The sequence below is a fragment of the Hydra viridissima genome, unplaced genomic scaffold (assembly GCF_058129835.1).
Source record: "Hydra viridissima isolate aposymbiotic clone 2 unplaced genomic scaffold, HvirCarnegie_v1 scaffold_5, whole genome shotgun sequence".
Lineage (NCBI taxonomy): Eukaryota > Metazoa > Cnidaria > Hydrozoa > Anthoathecata > Hydridae > Hydra > Hydra viridissima.
Window position 1 is genome coordinate 10948492 of NW_028324304.1, and position 22867 is coordinate 10971358.

General features: G+C 27.8%; 2 protein-coding genes across 2 annotated transcripts; one reads left to right on the top strand and one right to left on the bottom strand.

The window, feature by feature from the left end:
• Positions 1-9576: 9576 nt before the first annotated feature.
• On the bottom strand, positions 9577-13054 carry LOC149888628 (cilia- and flagella-associated protein 299-like). Its single transcript, XM_090087291.1, has 10 exons — positions 12622-13054; positions 12414-12467; positions 11926-12002; positions 11175-11265; positions 11013-11051; positions 10532-10570; positions 10387-10451; positions 10208-10262; positions 9975-10049; positions 9577-9857 (listed from the first exon to the last, which is right to left on the bottom strand). The coding sequence occupies exons 1-10, from the start codon at positions 12727-12729 to the stop codon at positions 9759-9761; spliced, it is 702 nt and encodes a 233-aa protein (XP_089943417.1). The 5' UTR covers positions 12730-13054; the 3' UTR covers positions 9577-9758.
• On the top strand, positions 13025-20595 carry LOC145188731 (uncharacterized). Its single transcript, XM_080065206.2, has 13 exons — positions 13025-13928; positions 14588-14666; positions 14836-15152; positions 15623-15904; positions 16098-16229; positions 16986-17111; positions 17430-17519; positions 17711-17785; positions 18031-18269; positions 18434-18617; positions 18765-18987; positions 19190-19409; positions 20205-20595. Exons 1-13 carry the CDS (start codon positions 13428-13430, stop codon positions 20209-20211), a joined length of 2475 nt encoding a protein of 824 aa, XP_079921332.2. The 5' UTR covers positions 13025-13427; the 3' UTR covers positions 20212-20595.
• Positions 20596-22867: the final 2272 nt, after the last annotated feature.

Sequence of the window (22867 nt, forward strand, 5' to 3'; positions counted from 1 at the left end):
TAATCATTTTTTCTGATGTATTTGTCAATGACTTAGCATGATTTTGCATAGATGAGTAGATTGCCCATGGTATAATATTTTTTGAATTGCGCTCGAAAAATCTTTAAGGAAAAAACAGCTCTTTTAGTTTTACTCCTCAGTGAATCCTAATTCCTTTGCCTAACATACTTAACATTTTTAGACTAAAAAAATTTGTCATTCCCTGGTGGATGGTATAAGGGTTTTATGATACTAAAATGTATTCAAGTGGCACATATTATATTCTTAATTTTCAAAGATTCGATCATTAGTAATGTTCTATATGACAATTTGGTGAATGCCATCAACTACATATGGGTGGTGTCTATCAAAGGTCTTTGTGAATGCCATCAACTACATATGGATGGTGTCTATCAAAGATTTTGTTAAAGTAATTTCATATAACATCTTTCATTCATAATTTTTTAAAAATCCTATTTAATTAAATAGTATACAGAACTTTAAGTTGATATAGAACCTCTTCGTTGACGTCCATAAAGATTGTCTTGAAATTAAAAAAAAAAAACCGTGTAGGGGAGAGGGGGGGGGGGGGGCAGCTTTGAACATTTTTTAAACTTTTTTTTATAAACCAATATTTTAATTATTCAAACCTCTTTTTTTCTTCTGAATAGTCAAAACAATGATTAAGGAATAAAACTGCAGTGTTTAAATAAATTTTGAGCTAAAAAATAAGTCAGAATATTTATTTCTGCAACATGTGCGAAAATGTTCAAAACTGCCTAGCCTGAGGTAGCTTTGAACACACCTGGGGCAACTGGGAATAACTAGTGATTAAATATTTTTTTTTTTTAAATAAAGCATTGATTTATTCTTAAATTTCCTTAAGTTTAAGTTTCTAATTGTAAAAATCAGTTATTTTTTCTTAATTATCTAATCTTATATTCTAAAGAGTTGATCTAACAAAAGTTATATAAAGCTATTTAAGCTGTAAATAGAAGCATTTGTTTAAAAAAACAAAAACTTAAAAAACCAACTAAACCTTAAACTTCAAAAAAACACGATTATAACATGAATGGAAATGGATTAAGTTTAAGTTGGGTATGTCAAGCCATAAAATGAATTTAGAGCTTTTTATTAGGTTGTCTCTTAACATTATTTCCTCATCTTTATTAAATACTTGTGCGACAGTATATTTAGTTCTCAAACCAAGCTTGGTCTTAGATAAAAAGTTTTCATACTTCTTTATTCTGTAATGTAAAGTATTACGTTTTATATTATAAGTTGTAGCAGCTTCGTTTGGTCTCAATTATCCATTTGCAACTTGGAGAACAGCATTGTTAACATCATCCTCTATGACTTCTGTAACTCTCTTTTTTTTTATAATTTTGAACCATTTTTATCTTTAAATAATCAAAGTTCAGGCCGTAATAATCAAGCAATAAAGTGCGAGAGTTTAAACAGCGATTCAAAGGTGCCCCATTCATTTTATTCAAAACTACCCCAGTAGCGATTTAAATAATAAACGATGATTTTTCCAAAACAAAATTATCTCAACGATTGACATTTTCTGCTTAATTGTAAATCTTATGAGTTATCCTATCTTACAAATGTTATTAAACATCTCACTAGTTAGAAACGTGGTCAAAAAATTCTTACAACTTTATATCAAAATGTTTACGATTTGTCCTCAAAAACAAACCAATCATGTATTTTGTCCATTTTATGCCAAATCCCAGGAAAGACAGGTGACAACTACGAGGGTAAATATTATCTTCACAAAATATTTAGTTTTATTAAGTTTAAATACAAAAATGCTTCAAAAATGCATTTTTTCAAAGCTGCCCCCCTCTCCCCTATACAAAATGATAAAAAAATTATTTATCTTACAAAAAATATATTAAAAAAACATTTTCATTAGAAAGCTTTTTGAAGTATTTGCGTGAGTTCTCACATTTTGGTTCCTGTGCTTCCTCAGACAGTGTCCAATAGGAACAGGCTTGTTCTCTATTGGACTACTGTTTTAGGAAGCATATGATTTCCTTTCATGCACTCCAGCTGGCATAGAAAGCTCCGCTACTTGGAAAACCAATAACTAAATGTAAGAGTTCCTTTATCTCTATCTAGATTTTTTTTTTTCCTATGTTTTTTTCCTTAGTTACTTTCCTTTTTCTTTTGTTAGCTATAGTATGAAAAAATCCAGAATCTTCTGTCCCCCACCTCCTTTCCTGACTAATATGCATGCTCAAATCTCACTAATATGCAAGCTTCAAGTGGGTAATCCCCACTCCTATGTGGTATTGGCACAATTAGTAACTCACTGAGAGTAATAAAGAAAAGTGTATCTCTGTTATTGTATTAAATAATGTTGGGGAAGATGCTGGGAGATATTTTTAATACTTTAAAACCTTTAAGCATCAATAACCAACTTGTTTCTCTCACTATTAATCGGTTTAAGGATATCTAAGGTATTGAAGATTGGTGAAAAAAAACGTCGTCCGCAAACTGTGCAAACTCTAGGATTTAACAAAATTGTGACAGCAAGCAGTACTAAGGAGATGAAATTATGCCCAGGGAGGTGGGTATCGATAAGTTAGGCATAAAGACAAAGGCTTACCAAATAAAAACTAGAAGTTTGTTTACTCGTTTTTTAAGAGATATCAGATGTATCTTACATCAGAGATTAGTGTTAAACAATTGATTCATTGCCAAGATATTTCAAACATCAAAGAAAATTCTTTTAATTAAAATGATCGGAATCTAAACATTGATTCATAGAATTCAGAGAGGTAGACGTCCAGTATCTAAGATGGTTTATTGGGGTGTCTTTTAGCTGCATTTTGTAAGTAGAATTATGAATTTAGGAGTTTAATTTTAAAAAAACTTCAATTTATTTTCGATGAGTTTTAGTTATAAGATTAAATTTCTTGGGTTTTTTGTTGTAACTTTGAAAAAAAACAACTCGTAGCTTATACTTTCTATCTTTAAGTTCTCTACGCTGTGATGAAAAAATGTATGCTAAATGTAGTAGAAATAAATTTTAAATATTTTATTAGATTGTCTTTTTTACTTCCGATTTGGTAGTGAGGACAAAGATTGTCCTCACGACCAAAATGGTCAGAAATATTCAAATTTTATTCCAAATGAAATTTAAATGACTAATGAAATTGTGCCACCATTTAGGTAAAAAAATATTCCTTATCAAGAAGCTTAACAAGACTTAACTAGACAGTTTAGCTAAAAAAGGTTGAATTCAGTTGCTCACTCTATCCCAAAGTGGAATTTAGAGGCGTCATAAAATAATTTGCAAGGCTAAAAACTTTCTTAAATGTGTAAGCAAATTTCTGCCTTCGTTTTAATAAAAATAATAATAATAATAATACAAGATAAGAAATATCAAATTGTTTGTTTTGTAAGTCTTATCAAAAATATTAATCTTGAAGTTTTTTATTAATAAGTTGTAAGTAGTTTTTCTAAGGAAATTTTTCGTCTACAACAATAATTATCAAAAAAAAAAAAAAAAGAACACTATCAAAATCATGTAATGGAATGTATACCTACGGTGTCGTATAAAAATATTTAACTACAATTTTATGACATCATTGTCAACAAACATCCTTCTATTCAAACTGCTGCTGCTAGTAGCACCTTTCACGAAAAACCCAGGGCTGAGATTTGATTTCCAAGTATTTTAAAATGTTTATATTGATTTTTCACGAATTTTTTTTCGGCCTTTTTAACTTCCATCCTTAAGAACCTTCAAAATTATTTCATTTACTTCATGTGCTATTTTTATCACTCTATAAATTATGATTCGTTCTTCATATATTTCATTTCTGTTGGTTTAAGGAAATTTTTAAAGAGCAAACTGAGTTAGTTTTTATATTATTAGTATTGGTGTGGAGCACTGTGCATCGGCTGACAACATTTCTCTATCGTAATTGTTAGCCTCAACTAAAGGAGCAGAAGCGAATTTTAAATCTTTGAAGAAAAATCGGACTCAAAATGATAAACCTCTGAGAGATTTATTATTTTGAGCATAAGTTACAACCATGAAAGGCATTGACATTGATTATCCGACTGTTATATTTTCACAGTTGCGCAAGTACGACACAGAAACCATTTCAAAGAAAAAAAAAAAGAAAAAAAGAAAATTAGTATTAACAAAAAGAGAGCATCACAAGGTCATCAGAAAAGTTGTAATACTAAAAGATTAAACGCTCTTCTTAAAATTCTAATTCATCAAAATTAAAATTATCTCCACGACGTAAAGTTTATTGCTCCTACAACTATCATGCTATTGTTATTATAATTGCTCCTACAACTATCATGCTATTGTTATTATAATTGCTCCTACAACTATCATGCTATTGTTATTATAATTGTAAAACATATCTAAAAGCAAACAATCGCTTTTTTCCAAGAGGACGTCACTCTTATTAGTTATAATTTCCCTTTAAAAAAAATAATTTACAGTTAAAGATCTAGAAAACTTATCGTTTGTTGTACATAAAATCTTTACACTCGAATTATAAGATTTGTATACCGCGTAAACTAATTTTATAGAATATTATCGTTATTTTTTGTTTTAGAGGACTTACAAATAATTTTCATTCCTTTTTTTTGTTTGTTTGTTTTAAATGCATATTTAAGCTAAAATGGATTGAATTAATTCTCAGCATTTATAAGACCTGTCTTTATGAATAACAATTTCAGAAATGTGACAACGATAGGAATATAAATCGTCAATTTAATATTTTCGGATATTTTTTTATTGATTATTTTTTACTTAGTATCCCGGGGCGATTTTACGGGGGTGTGTGGGGGGTGTTACACCCCCCTAGCAATTGTAAAATCAAACTTAAAGTCGGTATTTTTTTGAAAAAAAGTTATAGTCGGTAAATTTCATGGATTATTTTTCAATATGATTTTTATAGAATTTAAAAACAACAAGTTTTTTGAGTATTTTTAAAATCTGCTTATATACGATACTTGCGATATAATTACCTTCTACAGTGGCGATATCTATTTTTAGGATAGGATTTTTGAGTCGGTATTTTTAACATATTTCACCCCCCCCCCCCCCTTATGACGCAAGTGCGACAGAATTTTTTCTCCGACCAAATACTATATAACTCAACCTATATCGAATTTAAATTTTGCTACTAAGTTTGAGTTTTTTATTGTGTCATTTAACTGTGATGCTTGAAAGAAGATATATTTCAAGAACTGTTTTGCTCTTAATATGAGATTGATGTTTTATGATTGATATCTGTGTTAGATATAAGTCGGTTTGCTATATCGCGAGGTTAGAATTATTTTGTTCTATCTCCAATTTTAAAAGTTGGAAGAAAATGAGTTATTAATTTTAGTAATAATAACTTTTGAAATACGCATTATATTATAAATTTTTTTAAAATAATTTGCTTAACCCTTAAATGCCCAAAGCAGCATAAAATGCTCAAAAAATTCTGATTTTAGGTACAAATAATCCTACTTGCTATAGAAAAATGGGAAAAATTTTCCTTGTCATAAAAATGACGTCAATGCACTTTTTTGAAATGTATCAAATCTGATACAACGGGCATAATTGTACTAATATTTTAAACAACTTTAATTTTTTTGACTTTGTCTTAAGTGTTCTAGCCTATTTAACGTCCTAAGTTGAAACAGATTTCAAATGATTGTAGATACTCAAATTATAGGGCCAGGGAATTTAAGGAATAAAGATAAATAATTACACTCAACAGTTAGAGGTTCACGAATGAAGAAGTGTCTTCTTTATTCGTGAACCTTTAATTGTTCCTACAAAATAAATGTTACGCTTCCTCAATTCCACTATCAAACTATTCAAACGTCATTGAAGTTGTGTTTATCAGGCAGTGAAGAAGTCAAATTGAGTACTACATCTGCACTGACAGCTAAACTTGTATCAGAAATGCTTTTTAACTTCCCTTGATTAATATCAAAGTCATACAAAAAGCCTGAAATGCCACTTCGACCCCAAAGCTTGAACCCCCACTTATGTGACTTTTTAGGCAAGTACTGACACATTAGGGACTTCCCTTTAAAAGGAACCATTATCTCATCAACAGCGTGAAACTCTTCTGGTGAAACTCTCAGAAAGTTTTGGCGAAGCTCTTTCACCCATGTTTGTAACTTTCATATGCGGTCATTTGCTTTTTCTTCCTCGGCTATTTCTAAACTGTTTACAAAATGAATATTCCAAAGAATCTTTTCAAATTTGTTCCTTCCCATAACTGAAGAAACCCCGTCATAGGTCATAAATGTTTCCCAATATGATCTTCGACTTGGGAGCCTTACCAAACCCATCCTGAGAAATACACCAATAAACTTCTCAGTATCCTTTCTTAGTATGCTTTTTTCTGTACCTTTTGATTGCAAAATATAAATATTTGTTTGCTCTGTGGTGTTTTTCAGCATCTCATCACTAACAAACAATTTAAAATATTGAATGGGTGTTTTTTCCATATCTAGTGTTGGTGTCCAGGCTCCTTGAAGTTAACGTCATCTAGGGGTTCAAAGTTCTTACTTCTCCATATAAAAGTAGTTGGTGTAGTATTATTTTTGTTAATAGGTGTCTCATTAGCATTCTCATCTGGTCTTGATGCTATACATGCTAATGGCTCATCACCACTTGTTGAATCATATTCATTCTCACTTACTTCTTCAATATTAGTATTGGCTTCATCATTTCCCAAATCAAACTCATTGTCACTTTCATCACTCTCCCCAAAATCACTTTCTCCATCAAGTACATAGTTTAAAATATCAGAGACAGTTATCTTTTTATTTTCATTCATCTAAACAAATATACAATAAAACTTTTTTCTATATTTGTTTAAATGAATAAAAATAAAAACTTGAACTTTTTTGAAAAAGCTTTCATACTTAAACGGCAATTGTATCAAATTTGATACATACAAATGCAATTAGCAAATGTTATGCATATTTGATAACCAAAAGGCATGAAATAGTTTATAAAGTTTTCCTGCTCCTTGATTCTAAAAAAAAAAAGTAAAAAACAGCACAAAAATTTATAAAACCAATATGAAATAGAAGTAAAAACAACACTTGGTAAACACCACGTGAACCACTCCTCGCAAATGCCGTTTTCAAATGTTTATAAACTGAAAAATCTACCCGGATGAAAAGTACTAATTGTACAAAATCGAAAACTCACTTCTCAAATTTGTAACAATGGGTGTTTTCAGATAAAAACAAGCTTCCATTTAAAAAATACAGTGGTTTAAAATTTGTGTATCAGATCTGATACCTGGGGTCATTAAGGGTTAAACATAAATTGTTTAAAGCATAAGTTATTATTTTTTGTAAAATAAAAGCTAAAACTTTAAACAATTTTTACTTTTAGAAAAAATCAAAAACTTTCTCCCAACGTTTAAACTTGGAGATAGAACAAAATAATTTCTAACCTCGTGATATTTCAAGCATATTTTTATTCCTTTAAAAAAAGGTTTGTTTAGCCGGATTTACCGGTAATAAAAATGTTAAAAACTGGGATTTTAATAATGAAAAAATTTAAAAATTCCATGCCCTATATCCTCCCCCCCCCCCCTTCTCCTCCTGCCTGTAAGGAAAAGTAATCATTCATTGTTTCAAATTTTTTACTTTATATATTTTGCTTAATTTATTTACAACTTCATTGACTTTACTGTAAGCAAACTGAAATATCAGATTATTTTATCAAAATATACAAAATCGCTAAAAGGGCGGCGACAGTAACATAAATATAAATAAAGCCACAGCATTAAAAAAATATTCCATGCTAATGTTTTATATTTTATGTATAATATTTGCTGATAGTATTAAGTAGCTGACCGGCGACATTCTCTTGTACATTCCTTGCGAATGAGTGAAGCTCAAATAAATATTTCTTTCAATATTTTTTAACAAAACTGAGATTTAAGCTGCAAAAAGATCATTGCAGAACGCGTAAGAATCTTAAAAAAACAAATTATACAAAAGCACCTTCTAACATCATCAGTGATAAGTGATATTAACACTATTTATGCTTGCAATTAAATGCAATGTTTTGTTTAATTTTTCGAATAAGTTTCCAGAAACTATAAATGCGAATCAGTTTTAGGAACGTATTTGATGATCCCTTAAAGGAGAGAAATATTTAAGAGAAATTTCTGCGTTCAAAATCTATGACGCGCATTTGGAAGAGAGATAAGACCTGATTAACGAATTTTCGAATGAAATTATCTTTGCGAGCCATTTGAAATACCTTAAATAACGCTGTCAAAATCATTTTCAGTAGAATGGTTTCCATCGTTCTATAGTTTATTTTTAAAATGTACGATCAATTATCCCTAAGAGATCCCCTAAATTAGTGTAGTTAGGCATGGTCACTTAATCTTTACGAGATTTTTGCAACAACTTCATAGTAAAACTTCTTAAACAGTAAAAATAGCGATTTTTTATCAACTTACATTTTAAAAAACTTTCGAAACGAATTACGTTTTTTAAACACCTTTTTTAACAATATAATTTGTATTGGGGTGGGAGGGGGTATCGTTGATTAGGACCTTGAAATAGATATGCCACTTCAGTTGCAGTCACTTCATAACGCTTATCAGGATTGCGCGAGCATAAATTAAAAAATCTCACGAAGGAAAATTGTTAATTCGATACCAAACCAAGAGATTTATCAACATTTAAACTCGAAGCAAACCTAAGCGGCGAATTTTAGCTGAGCAAATATTTCAAAATACTTACAAAATCTTTATTGAAAGTGAGACTTTTCTCAAACAAAAATTTTTTGGAAAAAGCTTTGTTTTGGAATCATCATAGGAGACATCAAGAGTAGATTATTCCCATTAAAGAACATTATTAAATTACAAACTAAATGCATGTGATTGCGAGAAATAAATTAATAAAGTTTGTCTGCCAAGGTGAATTATGAATATTTGTCATTGCGCTTATGATGCCGTCTTCAAACATACTATAAATATAAAGTTACGACAATCTTTTTCTTCCTCTGTTCATTTTATAGTAAAAACTCGAGCAAGAAAAAACATTTCAATTTTGAAATATTACTTTAGCTTTTTTATAATATTTATTTTTATTACTATTTTTTTTTTTTTTTTTTAATTTTGAGATTTTCATTATCCGAATGAGTTTTTCGATGCTTGGAGCATCAAAAAAGATATTTTACGGCGGTAATAAGCTTCTTTCTACTGCTTTTCCATTATTTATGCTGCGGTAAAAGGAAATAACAACTCTCCGTACCTGTCATTTTGTAAGACTTAATTTATTCATCTAGGGAAAGTCTGTATAAGACTCCGTCAAGCTGACCAAAATTAAAATCATGATAATTTTTTAGCAGTTTTTTTAGTAAAAATTGCTAAGACAAAATGAGAAACGTTAAGAACATCTTAATTAAGTTTTCAACTTAATTTCTTAATTTGCGTTATTTTAGCAAAAAACGAAAATAAAACTTTAATACACAGACTTGTTTTAAGGTGTTAAAAGGCTTCGGTGAAAAATGTTAGAATCCTTGCTTTCAGATTTCAAACAAAGTTTTCTAAATTTAATAAAGTTGATTTGCTATAATTGTATAGAGCACGCATTTGAAAATATCTTTAAATATATAAGTAAAAATGTATAACAATTTATAGAAAATACTGAAAATCTCCCTAAACTATCCAATCTGTTTCTATGCCACTTAAAAATGTATTCATATTTAAAACCTTTTTAAAAGCTTTTTAAGGAGAAAACATGAATATCGAAAAAAATCATGTTTTCCTTCTTGTCACATGGTCGTATAGTACAACTTGTATGTAATTTGGAGATGTAATAGGAACTCTCGCGGAGTTATCACCAGGAGAAATTGCCTTTAAAATGTAACGGGAAACAAAATTAGTTGGTTAATTTGTTCCGGATTTATGATGAAAGAATTAAAAAATTTTAAAGAAAGTTAATTTTAAAGAAAGTTAATTTTAAAAACTTGCCTTTGGATCAACGTTTAAAATTTTTCTGTCCTTTTTATTTTTAAACAACAACCCCTTCATATTTTCTGCGATCACCTGCACAACAAAATCATCTCGCATAATTATGTTGTTTTAAAAATTCACAACTATGTAAAAAAATCACTAAAACTCATATTAGATTAAAAAAAAAAAATTATTAGAAAAATCATTTTCTATGAAAAATAGTCTATTTACATAAACAGGAAACACTATACCTGATAGTTTGCTGAGGAACGAGATGTACAGATGTGTGTATCCCAATTATAAAAACTAATTAATGAACAGATCATTTAATAAACAAAACTTATTTTCAAAAAATTTACAATAACATCAGGTTGTTCATTACACTTTTACATAAGTAAAAAATTAACTACATAAACGTTTAATTAATTACCTTAAATCAGAAGGCCGCGGTAGAAATCGCTTTTTTTCAGAAAAATACAATTCAAAATCTTCATTCTGTAAAAAAAAGTTATGTACTTTATTATGAGGAAGTAAAATAAAAGAGATTGTGTGCTTGCCAAACAAATATGCTTTACCTTCAATCTGTCTGAATAATCTATATATCCGGATATCTCCTGTAAAATTAATTAAAAAGACATTCAGACACATAATAAATGTATTTCAAGTAAATAATTAAGTTTTGAAAGAAAGCATTGAAATTCAAAATATTAAAATGACTTGTTTATGAAGTGATGCCAAATAAGTAAAACTTTGTTAAACAATTGGTCCACTGGTAACATAAAATACTTTTAAATCATGGCTAAATCATCAAATAGTCTCTTACTTCAATAATAGTCTTACCAAAAAAATACTGTTGCATGAATATTTGAAAAAAGGTTAAAAAAGTTATAAAGTATAATTTAAATTTTATATATATATATATATATATATATATATATATATATATATATATATATATATATATATATATATATATATATATATATATATATATATATATATATATATATATATATATATATATATATATAGACAAATTTAAAACACAATGCTTACTTGACCACTAGAATTTCTGTCTCTAATAAAAACAATTGTCTAAAATCAAATGAAAATAAAATAACAATTTTTTTTCGATTAAAGTAAGTGGTCTCAACACAAAATTTTAAAGGCGTAAAAAAATCAAAAATACACATTAGAGAATTACTCCTAAAAACTTACAGTTAGCTTTCCACTTCTATTGGCTTCTTCTCTTGCTGCTAGTGCACTTAAAAGTGGATCAACAATTGTCTTACCAACACTTGCTAAAACTCTAAAGAAAAATTATCAAAAAGAAAACAATAATAAACAGATTAAGAGATAAAATCTAAAAAAACTTAAATGAATATTACTTTTAATCATTATTTACAGGATATAAAAAGCTGAAAAGATATTATGCACATTAATATCAGTACTGGCACAAAGTACTAGTTAACCAAAACTAAATTCAAGTCATAAGAAAATGAACGAAATTCTTTTATATTAAATGAACATTTTATAAACTAAATACAGTGAAAATGCTTTCAACTTAAACATGAGTAGTTGTTAAAAGAGTTATTTCACAATTTATTCTCTTTAAGGCTAAAATAAACCTACATAAATCCTAAATAAATAAAAAATAAACACTCTACAAGTTTAATTTTTTATTAAAATTTATGGTTTATTTTTAAATTATGATAAACAAACTTCAATCAAACAGTTCAATGATTAAATCTAAATTACTTTACAAAATCTTTAAAAAAAGATTCAATCCATGGTTTTAAATTTTTCAGTTTTAAATAAATAATTTAAACCATTCCCAACACTCCTAATACAACCCTCTTTAAAAACAAAAAATCTTAACTAAAAAATTATGCTTTGCCTGTTGCAGCTTTAAGAACCTATTTTACTTTTTGTTTTAAAGTAAGCTTTACCAAAATAAAATACTTTATACTTCTGAGTGTTACGTTTAGATAAAAGACTGGCTTCAGCTGCTTGTTTTCGAGCAATAAATTCTTCTCTCTTTAAAACCTGATACAAAATTTTTAAACAATTGCTTTAAATTGCAAGTTGCCACCTACTTAAAAGATAATCCTTTCTATTACAGTGATCATACATGCATGAATGCATACATACATACATACATACATACATACATACATACATACATACATACATACATACATACATACATACATACATACATACATACATACATACATACATACTTACATACATATATATATATATATATATATATATATATATATATATATATATATATATATATATATATATATATATATATATATATATATATATATATATATATATGTATATATACATAAAATTTAAGTCTACCATTCTAAGCAATAATATAAAGAATTAAAAATACATGACATTTATAAGGAAATAAAAAAATTGAGAGATGAAAACATATACCTCACCACTACCACGATAACCAAGTTCAACAAGCTGCCTTGCTAATTCTTCATCCTATATATATATATATATATATATATATATATATATATATATATATATATATAAATCGTTGCATATCTCGTTAATTAGATAGAAGAGATTGCATAATTTACATTATATGTATACAGCTCAGATAAAATAGAGTTCACACTTCATGATTCTTTACCTCTAGATAATACAAATCTAATGGTGTTATTTGACTGTCTAGGAAATCTTCGTATTTTTCAAACTTCAAAACGATATTGTCTGAAACTGTCACCTTACCATCCTCCATATTTGTTTATTAGCAACCAGTGCAATAACTTGACACTATAATCTTTATTTACTTTCAGGTTATAGTAAAAATGATATAAGAATAAATATTTTTTATAGTTATATCATATTTATGATTATCATGTGGTGCCATTTACGGTTGATTTTTGGGGTTGTTAATTTTATGGGAAAATATATTCACAAGTCAAAAAAGTGTTATTTGTTTACAAAACTTTGTTATGTAAAAACCGTCCATTTAAATTAGACAACCACGTGACTAAATACAATTCCTCAACTGAGTAACTATTGTGAAGTTCACTATTTGTTCAAAGTCAAAGCGAGAAAAACGTAAACAGAGAAACAAAGCATCGGTTTAAGTAGGTCATGAATTGGTTGCGTTTTCTTTGTTCTTTCTGCTTGATCAAATAACGGTTATTTTCGATGTTTTTCATACTTTGAGCATTCCTATTATCTGGCTACGATGAAGATTACTCAAGCTTTGCACACACGCAAGTTAAGTAATATATTAAACTGATCGACAGTTGAAATTTTTCAAAAAAAAGGCTTTGAAAAGTCTACTGAAATAGTTCTACAAGAACTAAGAAAGACGTTTTCGAAAATTAACAATGATTTTGTTGTTTTATAAAAATAAGTTCATCAATGTTTAGTTTCGGCTTTATTTGAAAATAGTTTATTTTTCACACGTTACCCAAACTTAACATGGCAAACGCAATAATGGCACATCGTTTAGATTCCCAAAATGATTCCCTTCGGGAAGTTATTGATTGGAACTTGCCAATGGAGCATATCGATTATGCAGACTTTAACAAACTGAGCCTGGAAATAGAAATTAGAAATAAGATGTGGGAAAACGAAAGTAAAAGGAACATTTACCAGCAGCAGAGCAGCTCAAGTTCATCACCAATACTCGATCAAAACCAAAATGTTTCAAATGATATTGCTCATTATATAAATGAAAATCACACAAGCAACTCAAGCTTAACATCCAGCAAGTCTCATAATGGAAAGTTTTCAATGGCAAATACAAATCAAAACTTCACAAGTAATGGTAACTACCCGTCAAACCAAAATATGATATCAAACTTCTCATCAATGTCATTAGGAGGTTCTCCTTCAAGAAATCAACATTTAATGCAATCATCAAATCTTATTCAAAATGAAAATTTATCAGAAAGTGGACAAGAATATGACAGCAGAATGGTATACATATATAAATATATATATATATATATATATATATATATATATATATATATATATATATATATATATATATATATATATACACACATACATACATACATACATAGATATATATTTACTTATGTAGTGGATATTTCACTTTTTTTTTCATTATATCAAATATTAATTATGTTGAAATTAAATTCTATGAATTTCTTAAAAAGATTTTTTTTCAAAAACAAATTTTTATATTATTTCTCATCCATGATAACTTGCAAAGTAATTTAGTAGGCTTTGTAAGAACATAAGAATACAATTGTTGTTCTCCATTGTTAAGCTCTTTTAGATATAGGAGATCTTTGTATTATAATAGTAATCCTAAGAAATTAGGTTTAAGAACTTTTAATTACTTGTTTAAAACTAATTAGTTTTACCACTTTTTTATGTTTAAAATTAATTCTCATGTTAATAGTGATTTTTAGAACAAAGTTTAACCCAGTTTAAAGATAACTCGCAGATTTTTTTCTTGATTGCAGATTTTTTTCAATATTGAAAACATGTTTATCTAAACTGAAAAGTTCTTTTTTATGTTTAACACAAGTTATAAAATAATGTTTTCTATAGAGTTAAAATAATTTATTATCATTCTATAAGATTTTTTTATTTTCTTGACTCAGACAAATGATTCTTCAAGTCTAAAAGAAGAATTGTTTGAAATGAAATCAATAATCACTAAGCTGGTTGCTCAAACAGAAGGTATATGTTTTTAGAAATATGTAGGTTAGATGGCTAGCATAGTGCATTTTATAAACAGTTTACCATAAGAAAACATACTAATCTAATGCAAATACTTTAGTTATAGTTTAAAAAAATCATGATTTTTATTTTCTAGTGTCAATTCTAATCCTCTTCAATTTAATTTTAGATTTGACTGGCCTTCCAGAGCCAGTACATCTTGTTCTTAAGCTAATTCAACTAGAGTGTAGCCTTCAAGAAAAAGACATAACTATATGTAATTTAGAAAGCTCAGTGAAAAAGTTGAAACAAGAAGCTGACAAACTTAAGGAAGAACATGAATTTAAGCTTTCTTCACAACAGCAAGAAACAAAATTCTTAAAGGAAAAAATTGATTACAAAGCAAATCTTGAAGCCTCGATTAAAAGTCGAAGTAAAGAAACAGTAACAAATGAAAAAATAGATAAAATGGAGAAATTAAGTGAGCAAGTTGAAAAGCTGAAAGAAGTAAGAATTTTATGTAAATTATTTTTGTTTATTTTAATGATTTTACTAATGAAAATCATTACTGTATCTTTTATTCAAGCTCATCAAGAGGATGAGTGATATCAGGGCTAACTTACTGTGGTTGGCCTCTGAAGTCCAGGTACTGTTACAAAGGAAGGGGATTAGTTTTTCAGTATGCTACTCCTCTTAAAAAATTTTTACGTATGTGACTGAGAAAAATTTATGTTTTCTTTTTTTTTTTTTTTTTTTTTTTTTTTAAAAAAAAAAAGTTTATATGAATTTATTTATAAACAAAAAAACACATAGTAGTCAATAAAAAATTTTTTGCCACTCAATTCGGTGGGCTCTTACCCAGTGTGAAACCCTTGGTAAATTTTCTGCAACCCTAACCTCACTTCTTGATGGGCCTGGTCATATTATTGCTTGCTAAGTTTTTAAATTGTTAAAGGCTTCTGAAACTTGTTATATAGAAAATTAAAGAGATGGAGAAAACTAATGCACAAAGTGAGCAGCAGTTAAAGCTGCTTACGCTTGAAAAGACTACCTCTCAAAAAGAGGTTGACAGTATGCAAGAAGTTATCAAAAATCTTCAGCTAAATGAGCAAACCCATAAAATTGAAATAGAGCGATACATAGCAATAGAAAAAGAGGGAATGGATCGTGAACGTCAAGACAGATATCTCTTGTTGGTAGAGCAAAACAAACTCAAACATAAAATTGAAAAACTTTCAGAAAACTGTAAGTCATATCAGGTGAGACCTTCTTGCACTTTTATGGGAAACTGAATCTTATGAAGGCTTACTCTTGTTGGTCACTCATTGATTAGATTTTTGTTTGACTAAAACCTGAAATTATAACAAAGCATAATTAATTTACATCTTATGATTATTTTTACTTGGTTTTTACTTTTAGTCTTGAATATATGAATGGCTTTTATCATTGTAGATGAAAAATGAAGAATTGTGTCGTATACAGAATGAACTTGAACAAGAGTGTGATCAATTTCGAAAACTTAAGAAGATGATACAAGATCATGGTTTGCCTAACCATGAACAGCTTATTATGCTGCAGCAGCAGGTTTCTTGTTTTCTACATTTGTTCTTTTTGGTATTTGCTTCTTCATCAATCTTTAGGTTTTTAATGTGATTCCTTTGAACACACAACTGATCTTGAATATCCATAAATGGTGTTGGGTGACACATGATCTTTGTTGGGCACAGAATTACTTATTGCTATAGAACTCAAAACAATTAAAATAGTATTTCATTGTTTTCAATAATAAAAGTACAAACTGTCATCCATGCAACAATCTAGAAAAGTTCAGATACCAGCAAAAATTTATTAGAAAATTGGAGATGTTCACAATTAATGTAATAAGGTTAAAGAGCAATGTCTGTTATGGGTTTACAATTAATGTAATGGGGTTAAAGTGCAACATCTCATTAAAACTATATAGTGTTTTAATTTCCACAACCAACACATAAGCATTATTTAGGTTTTAATATTACTTAAAATGATACATTGAAATTGGTCACATCCTGTTTTCTATTGCATAAAGTTATTTTATCATTCGGTCATATAAACTTTTCACATTTTTATGGCAAGTGTTAATTAAAACTGAGGAGTTATTGAAAGTCTTAGAATTTACCTAAAAGAAATACTTATCATTAATAATCTCTATTTTATTTAATATTGCTTTATAAATTAGGTTTTTTTGTTTTCAATTTAAATTCTTATCTGATGTTTGTGTAATATTGGTATCCATTAAATTTAGCAGTGTTATTTTTTTTTTAAATTTAAGTCTATCATTTTTATCATTTTTAAAACTATCAGACAGAAATGTTTAAAGATGATGTTTTAACTGAACGCAAAGATCGAGAGAGAGCACAGGCTCAGCGTGAAAAGATGCGTAGAGATCTTGAAATTCTTCAAAGTAGAAATCAATCTTTACAAGAACAGGTTTGTAGTTTTTAAGCATTAAGATGAATGAAATTTATAATATGGAAAAGCAAAAACAATGAAAAGAGAATTTATCATTCAAAACAATGTTTGTAGTTTTTATTATAGTTGAAAAAAATCTTTAACTGCAAAAAAAAAAAAAAAAAAAAAAATCTCATCAAAGTAAATTCAACCTTTAAAATATGGTGTTTCTAAGAATAAAGTTCAGGACAATAAAATATGTGCTCTATAACAGAAAATATTTCAAAAAAAAAATTTGCTTATGGCTAATATAATAAACTTCCTATTCTTTATTAACTTATTGTTTGGTGTTTTCAGGTATATAAATACCAAGAACATATCATGAGACTGAATACTGGTGATAGAAGAATTTTACAGAACCAGGAGTTCTTGCAAATGGGGCATCAGGTATTTTCAAATATTATTTCACTCATTTGTGTTAGTTGTCAGATTTATTTGTCAAATGTTTACTCAAAAAATTTCTAAAGAAACTTTAACATGTGAAAATTTTTTTCTTATGACAAAAGTGCACTGACTTAAATCAGTGAAAAATCTCTTTCCTAAGTTCTTTTAGTTCTACTGTAATTTTATTTATTAAGGTGACACGCTACAAACCACCCAGCTATCCTGCAGTCAATAGTTGGGATCTTGACTCTGAGTTTGTTGGTATCAAGGTACTAAGTGTTTTATTTTTCAATTGGTTTTGTTTTAATATAGAACTAAGATTCGCTTCTCAGGTTAAAGGCTATTTAAATTAGTGTTCATTAAAATGACTATATGTTGTATAGGTTTTTTATTATAGCTAAAAAAAATCATTAACTTCAAAACAAACAAAAAATAAGGTCTCTCAATCAAAATGCAACTTAAAAAACAGTTTTCTTTTGTTATATTGTTTGTTTAAAGCAATATTTACTTTTAGGGAGGAAATAAATTTGCTCGTCAACTTAGCAGCCCTGCTTACTTCAATCCCAAGATTCGTATGGGAACAGATATAGCTACAAATCTGTTAAAAAACTCTGCTGTAATTAACCAAGACCCATCAAGTCCTGTTCTAAATGGGCGACAAAGTTCTCCAGTAAATGATCCATCATTAACAAGACAATCAAGTATGAATGGGTTTCCTAGTAATGGTAGAGGAGTCTCAAGAAGACCTCAGAGGTTTGTTTAAGTTGGATTCTAAATAACCATAAAGTTTTTATCCATGTATAATGCTGCTGCATATACCACTCTTTGTTTGAATGCAATCAGATTCTACTTTCAGAAAAATTTAAGTACAAAATTTTTTCTTTTTTTGGGAGGTCTTTTATTGAGTTTTCTTTTAGTTTTGGTGATATAACTGACTTTGATCAATGGTCACAAAGACAAGGATTAGCACAACAAACTAGAAATCCTATTCCCATGTCAGCAATGAATCGATCTCCAAGATCTCCATTACTAGGACAAAACAATGACCCATGGATGGTTCCTCCAACTACTGTTGCTAATCAAGCACGACAAGTTGGTCAGGTAATTCTTTCCTGAATATTATAGTTTAAAATTTTGTGAACAAAACAGATCTTATTAAAAAATTTAACCAAGTTAACTTCAAGATAAACAGCCACAATTTTGGCTTGACTTAACCTCTAATTGACTATATCTAATCATATTTTAAAGGGTGGGGCAAATGAGTTCAGTTATGTGAACAACATTTGGTCCCAGCATGCTCCTACATTACCAATTATTTTTAATGGTGAAAGCTTGAATAATAATGCTGTGAGAATGCCATCTTCCTCTAACTGGCAATTAAATGAAAATCAGTATTCAAGTCACAGTGATCGAAACAATAGTCCATATGGTGGACAATCTGACAGACTAAATGCCATGAAAAACTTTTCAGGTATCATAATTGATATGTGTGTTCTGTTTGATATGTCATGCTTTTTTTCTAATTGATATGTTATGTTTTTTTTTTGTTTTTTTTTTGTTTGTTTTTTTTTTTTTGTTCAAATTAGTTATTTGCCTATTTAGTTTTTAATTGCTTTTTTATTATAACCTTTTAATTACTTTTTTTAATAAGTTTCTCAATCATATTGAATTAGGTGTTGACTCATGGTCTACCTGTAGTGATGACATGAATAACATATCAGGTAGTCGCACAGCAACTCCTGTAGCTAATCCATCAGATTACATTGTAAAAGAAGATAGAGAAAATCTTGAAAATGGCATGAGAGTTCCAGGAAGCTTCAATTGTGGCAAGTGCAGTGCACGCTATCATGATACGGAAGCATTCCGAGGACATGTTGAGAAATGTTTTAATAAGTATGTCTGTTTTACTGACCATATTGATTACATTGTATATATATTAGGGATCGTCGGTTACAGTATACGGTATACTAACATTACAGTATACTTTACCATATACTTGGTATATAAAGAGTTAGTATACAGAATAGTACACCTGTTTACTTTTATTTGTGAAATATTTTTTGACTTTCTTGATAATCTGATAATTATATTTTCTTAATGAATTAAATTACTGGACCATGTCTATTATTTGACTTTTTTAAATTCAATTTTTGTTTCTTAGATTTACTTATAAAAACTTTATTTTGTTAAGTTGTTATATTTTTATACCAGATTGTTTGTGCTGCTCTTCACCGTTTTAAGATTTAAGATTGTTTATTCCATGGATATCTCTGATCTGAAATAAATTAATAATAATAGTAATAAAAAAAAATTAATAAATAAAAAGTTTAGTTTACGTTGTACTTTATGGTATACTTTACGGTAAACTGTACACTAAATTTTTAGTATACCGTAGACTAGCGATCCCTAATATATATATATATATATATATATATATATATATATATATATATATATATATATATATATATATATATATATATATATATATATATATATATATATAATGTTGGGGATATATTAGTGCATGCTATGATCATTAACTGACAACTGAAGGGTATATCCTCTATATTTTACAATAACTCTACAATTAAGTTATTACTATGGTAATGGTAAGTTCTTGGGATACCTTTGAACATTGCTTTCAAAAAAAAAAAAATTTTAATTTTATATTTTATTTATTTGTAGCTCTTGAAAATTTTTGACTCGTCATCAAGTTGCAATCGCCAAAGAATTCTTATGAAATCCACAATTTTTTAGGTAGTTTTTACTTTTGGTTTTCTTTGTTTTATAAATTTTCCCCCTCGACCTATTTTCTGTTTCTTAGTTAAATTTACAAAAGAACAGAAAGCAGGTAAATAATATAAATTATCGATAAAATAAACAGACTTATGAATATATATTTAAAAAGAAACTTTTTCAGTTTTCAAATTGCCACACAGTATTATAAAAGTATTTTAAAGAATTTATTATTAAGGTTTTTTGTGTAATATATAAGATAGTTTTATGACGCCCATTTTTTAATATATTAAAATCAAATGCACGTCTATTTTGAAAAGGATGTCCAAAAAAAAAAAAATTATTATAATAAGAGCAGATTTAAAAACGATTATTTTGAAGATGTTTTTATCGGGAAATATTCCGAGAAAATCGTGTTGCCTTTTTAACATTTTCTCTTGCCCGTATTTTTCTTTTAATGGTATTCTGGTTCTTTTTGAGAACTTTCTTTTTTAAAAGATATTTTTTTGTTACCCTAACTTAACGTTCGTCGTTGAGCCCCAACCACAACCACCACCATTTGTTCATAGGCAGTACATTTTTTCAAATATTGTTTGCGATATTTGCTTTATCATACGTCATACACTTCGTTTTTACATATTTTTTTTGTTTTTTTTTTTTTTTGTTTTTTTTTTGTTTTTTTTTTTTGTTTTTTTCGAATGAATTTATTGATTTTTTTGCGACTTATTACTTATTTAATTATATTTATATTTTCTACATCGTTTCAATATAAATTTCCGTGGTAAAGATTGAAATTTTTAGTATTTTTTTATCTTTATTTTTATTTTTTGAATTTTATTTGTAGTCGAAAAATGATGTGCTACTTGTTGTGGTGCACATCGCGCATTTCGTTTGTTTGTTTTTGTTTGCTTTTTTTCTTTTGCCGAAACCAGGTTGTTTCAGCACTTAGACGGTTTGCTAATTCCGGGGGTTTGCAGGTTTTAGGAAGCTCAACGGTTTGTTTTCTCTATTTTGAAACTTATTTGAAAACGAGAAATCTTTTTATATAAGTTAACCCAGTAAACTTTCTTTTCTTGTCGCTGAAGCAACCTTTTACAAACAACCCACATAGAAGATAAATAGTCTTTCTTCGTTTAACTTGATTATCTTGCTATTATAATATTTCTCAACAAGACAGTTTCTTATATCTTTTGTTCCTGTGTTTTTCGTTTGTACTTTTTTTTGTAAAATAGTTACAGCGCTAAGTAATTGTATTTAACGCAGAGTCATTTTTTGTGTAGATTTTTTTCTTAAGAGTTTTTTGAAATATATTATTTAGAGAGAAAATAATAGATTTAAAGATATTATTAAATAATATTATTTACAGTTTTTATTTTAAAGTAGGGTGAAATTTTTTTATTTAACATTTTTTTCGCTTTCAATTTGAAAAAACTTTGAAGAAAATGCAAATTTATTTTTTCGAAGTTTGTTTCGATTCGAGAAAAAATTTGTGACGCTATTTAAAGCGATTTTTCCTATAATTAAAGTTTGTCTCTTTTTCACTTTCGTATAAAAAAAAAAATTAATTAAAACATGATATAAATATATTTATAATAAAAAATAAAGAGAATTTTATTAAGAAAAATTTTCCATTTGAAAGCAACGCAAAAAACTGGCTTCGAAAAAGTAAAGTTTTTTTTTTGTTGCAAGAGTAAAGATGATTTTATTTTTTTTTTTTTTTTGCTCTTTTACCGACACTGTTATTTATTTTATGTTATGCAAATAAGATTTAATATATTTAGAGCGTTTATTAAAATGAGACTGAGAATTTGTCACTTTTTATTAGGTTAGAAAGTGATTATTTTTTGCTTTGTTTTTGTATAGAGAGTGTGACCAAATATATTCTTTGAATTATGTAACTGTTTTGTTGTTTTTGTGGGCGTTACTAGATCTGCAATGTTATCGCTATATTCGGATTATTTATCTTTTTAATGATTTTTAAATTTTAACTTCAATGTAGAAATTTAAATATGTTTTTGGTATAAAGGGAATTTGTAAAGCAAATAAAAAATTGATGAAGCTCTAGCGCGAAATTCATAAATTTATAACAAAACGAACTAAAAATTGAGTAACTTAAACTTATTAAAATTTCAAAATACAAAAATTTGAAAAAAACTGACGATTGCACATTTTTATTTTGGAATATAGAAGCTCTTCAAAAATAAAAGTTCTTTAACACCAATAGTACCGTAGAGATTGTCGTAACACCAATAGTACCGTAGAGATTGTCGTAAGACAAATGAATAGTGTCGTAAAACGGAAAAATGAAAAATATTTTTAGATGTCTAAACGCAGTGAATACTAGTTAAAATTTTATACCCACTGGAGAAATTTATCACTTAAAGTTGATTTTCTATAAATTAATAGTTTACAGTAAATCGATTTTACATAGTAAATTCTCTGCCAAAATTTTAGAGGCAGTAAAATTGATTGTTGAAATTTAAATTAGTCTTGAGAAAATAAACTCCTTAAAATCAAAACTAATTCTGGGAAACGTACTGTTAAGTCTTAGGAGCAAAGTTATTTAAAATAGAAAAATTAGGTTGTCGTGTTAGTTTAAGGAAGTAAAATTC

Coding starts and splice junctions, on each gene's coding strand:
- LOC149888628 (XM_090087291.1), bottom strand. CDS start 12,729: ATGGAGGATGGTAAGGTGACAGTTTCAGACAATATCGTTTTGAAGTTT. Junction 12,003..12,413: donor GTTATCGTGGTAGTGGTGAG/GTATATGTTTTC, acceptor ATTTTGTATCAG/GTTTTAAAGAGAGAAGAATT. Junction 11,052..11,174: donor ATAGAAGTGGAAAGCTAACT/GTAAGTTTTTAG, acceptor ATTTGATTTTAG/ACAATTGTTTTTATTAGAGA.
- LOC145188731 (XM_080065206.2), top strand. CDS start 13,428: ATGGCAAACGCAATAATGGCACATCGTTTAGATTCCCAAAATGATTCC. Junction 15,905..16,097: donor AAAACTGTAAGTCATATCAG/GTGAGACCTTCT, acceptor TTATCATTGTAG/ATGAAAAATGAAGAATTGTG. Junction 17,786..18,030: donor CTGAGTTTGTTGGTATCAAG/GTACTAAGTGTT, acceptor ATTTACTTTTAG/GGAGGAAATAAATTTGCTCG.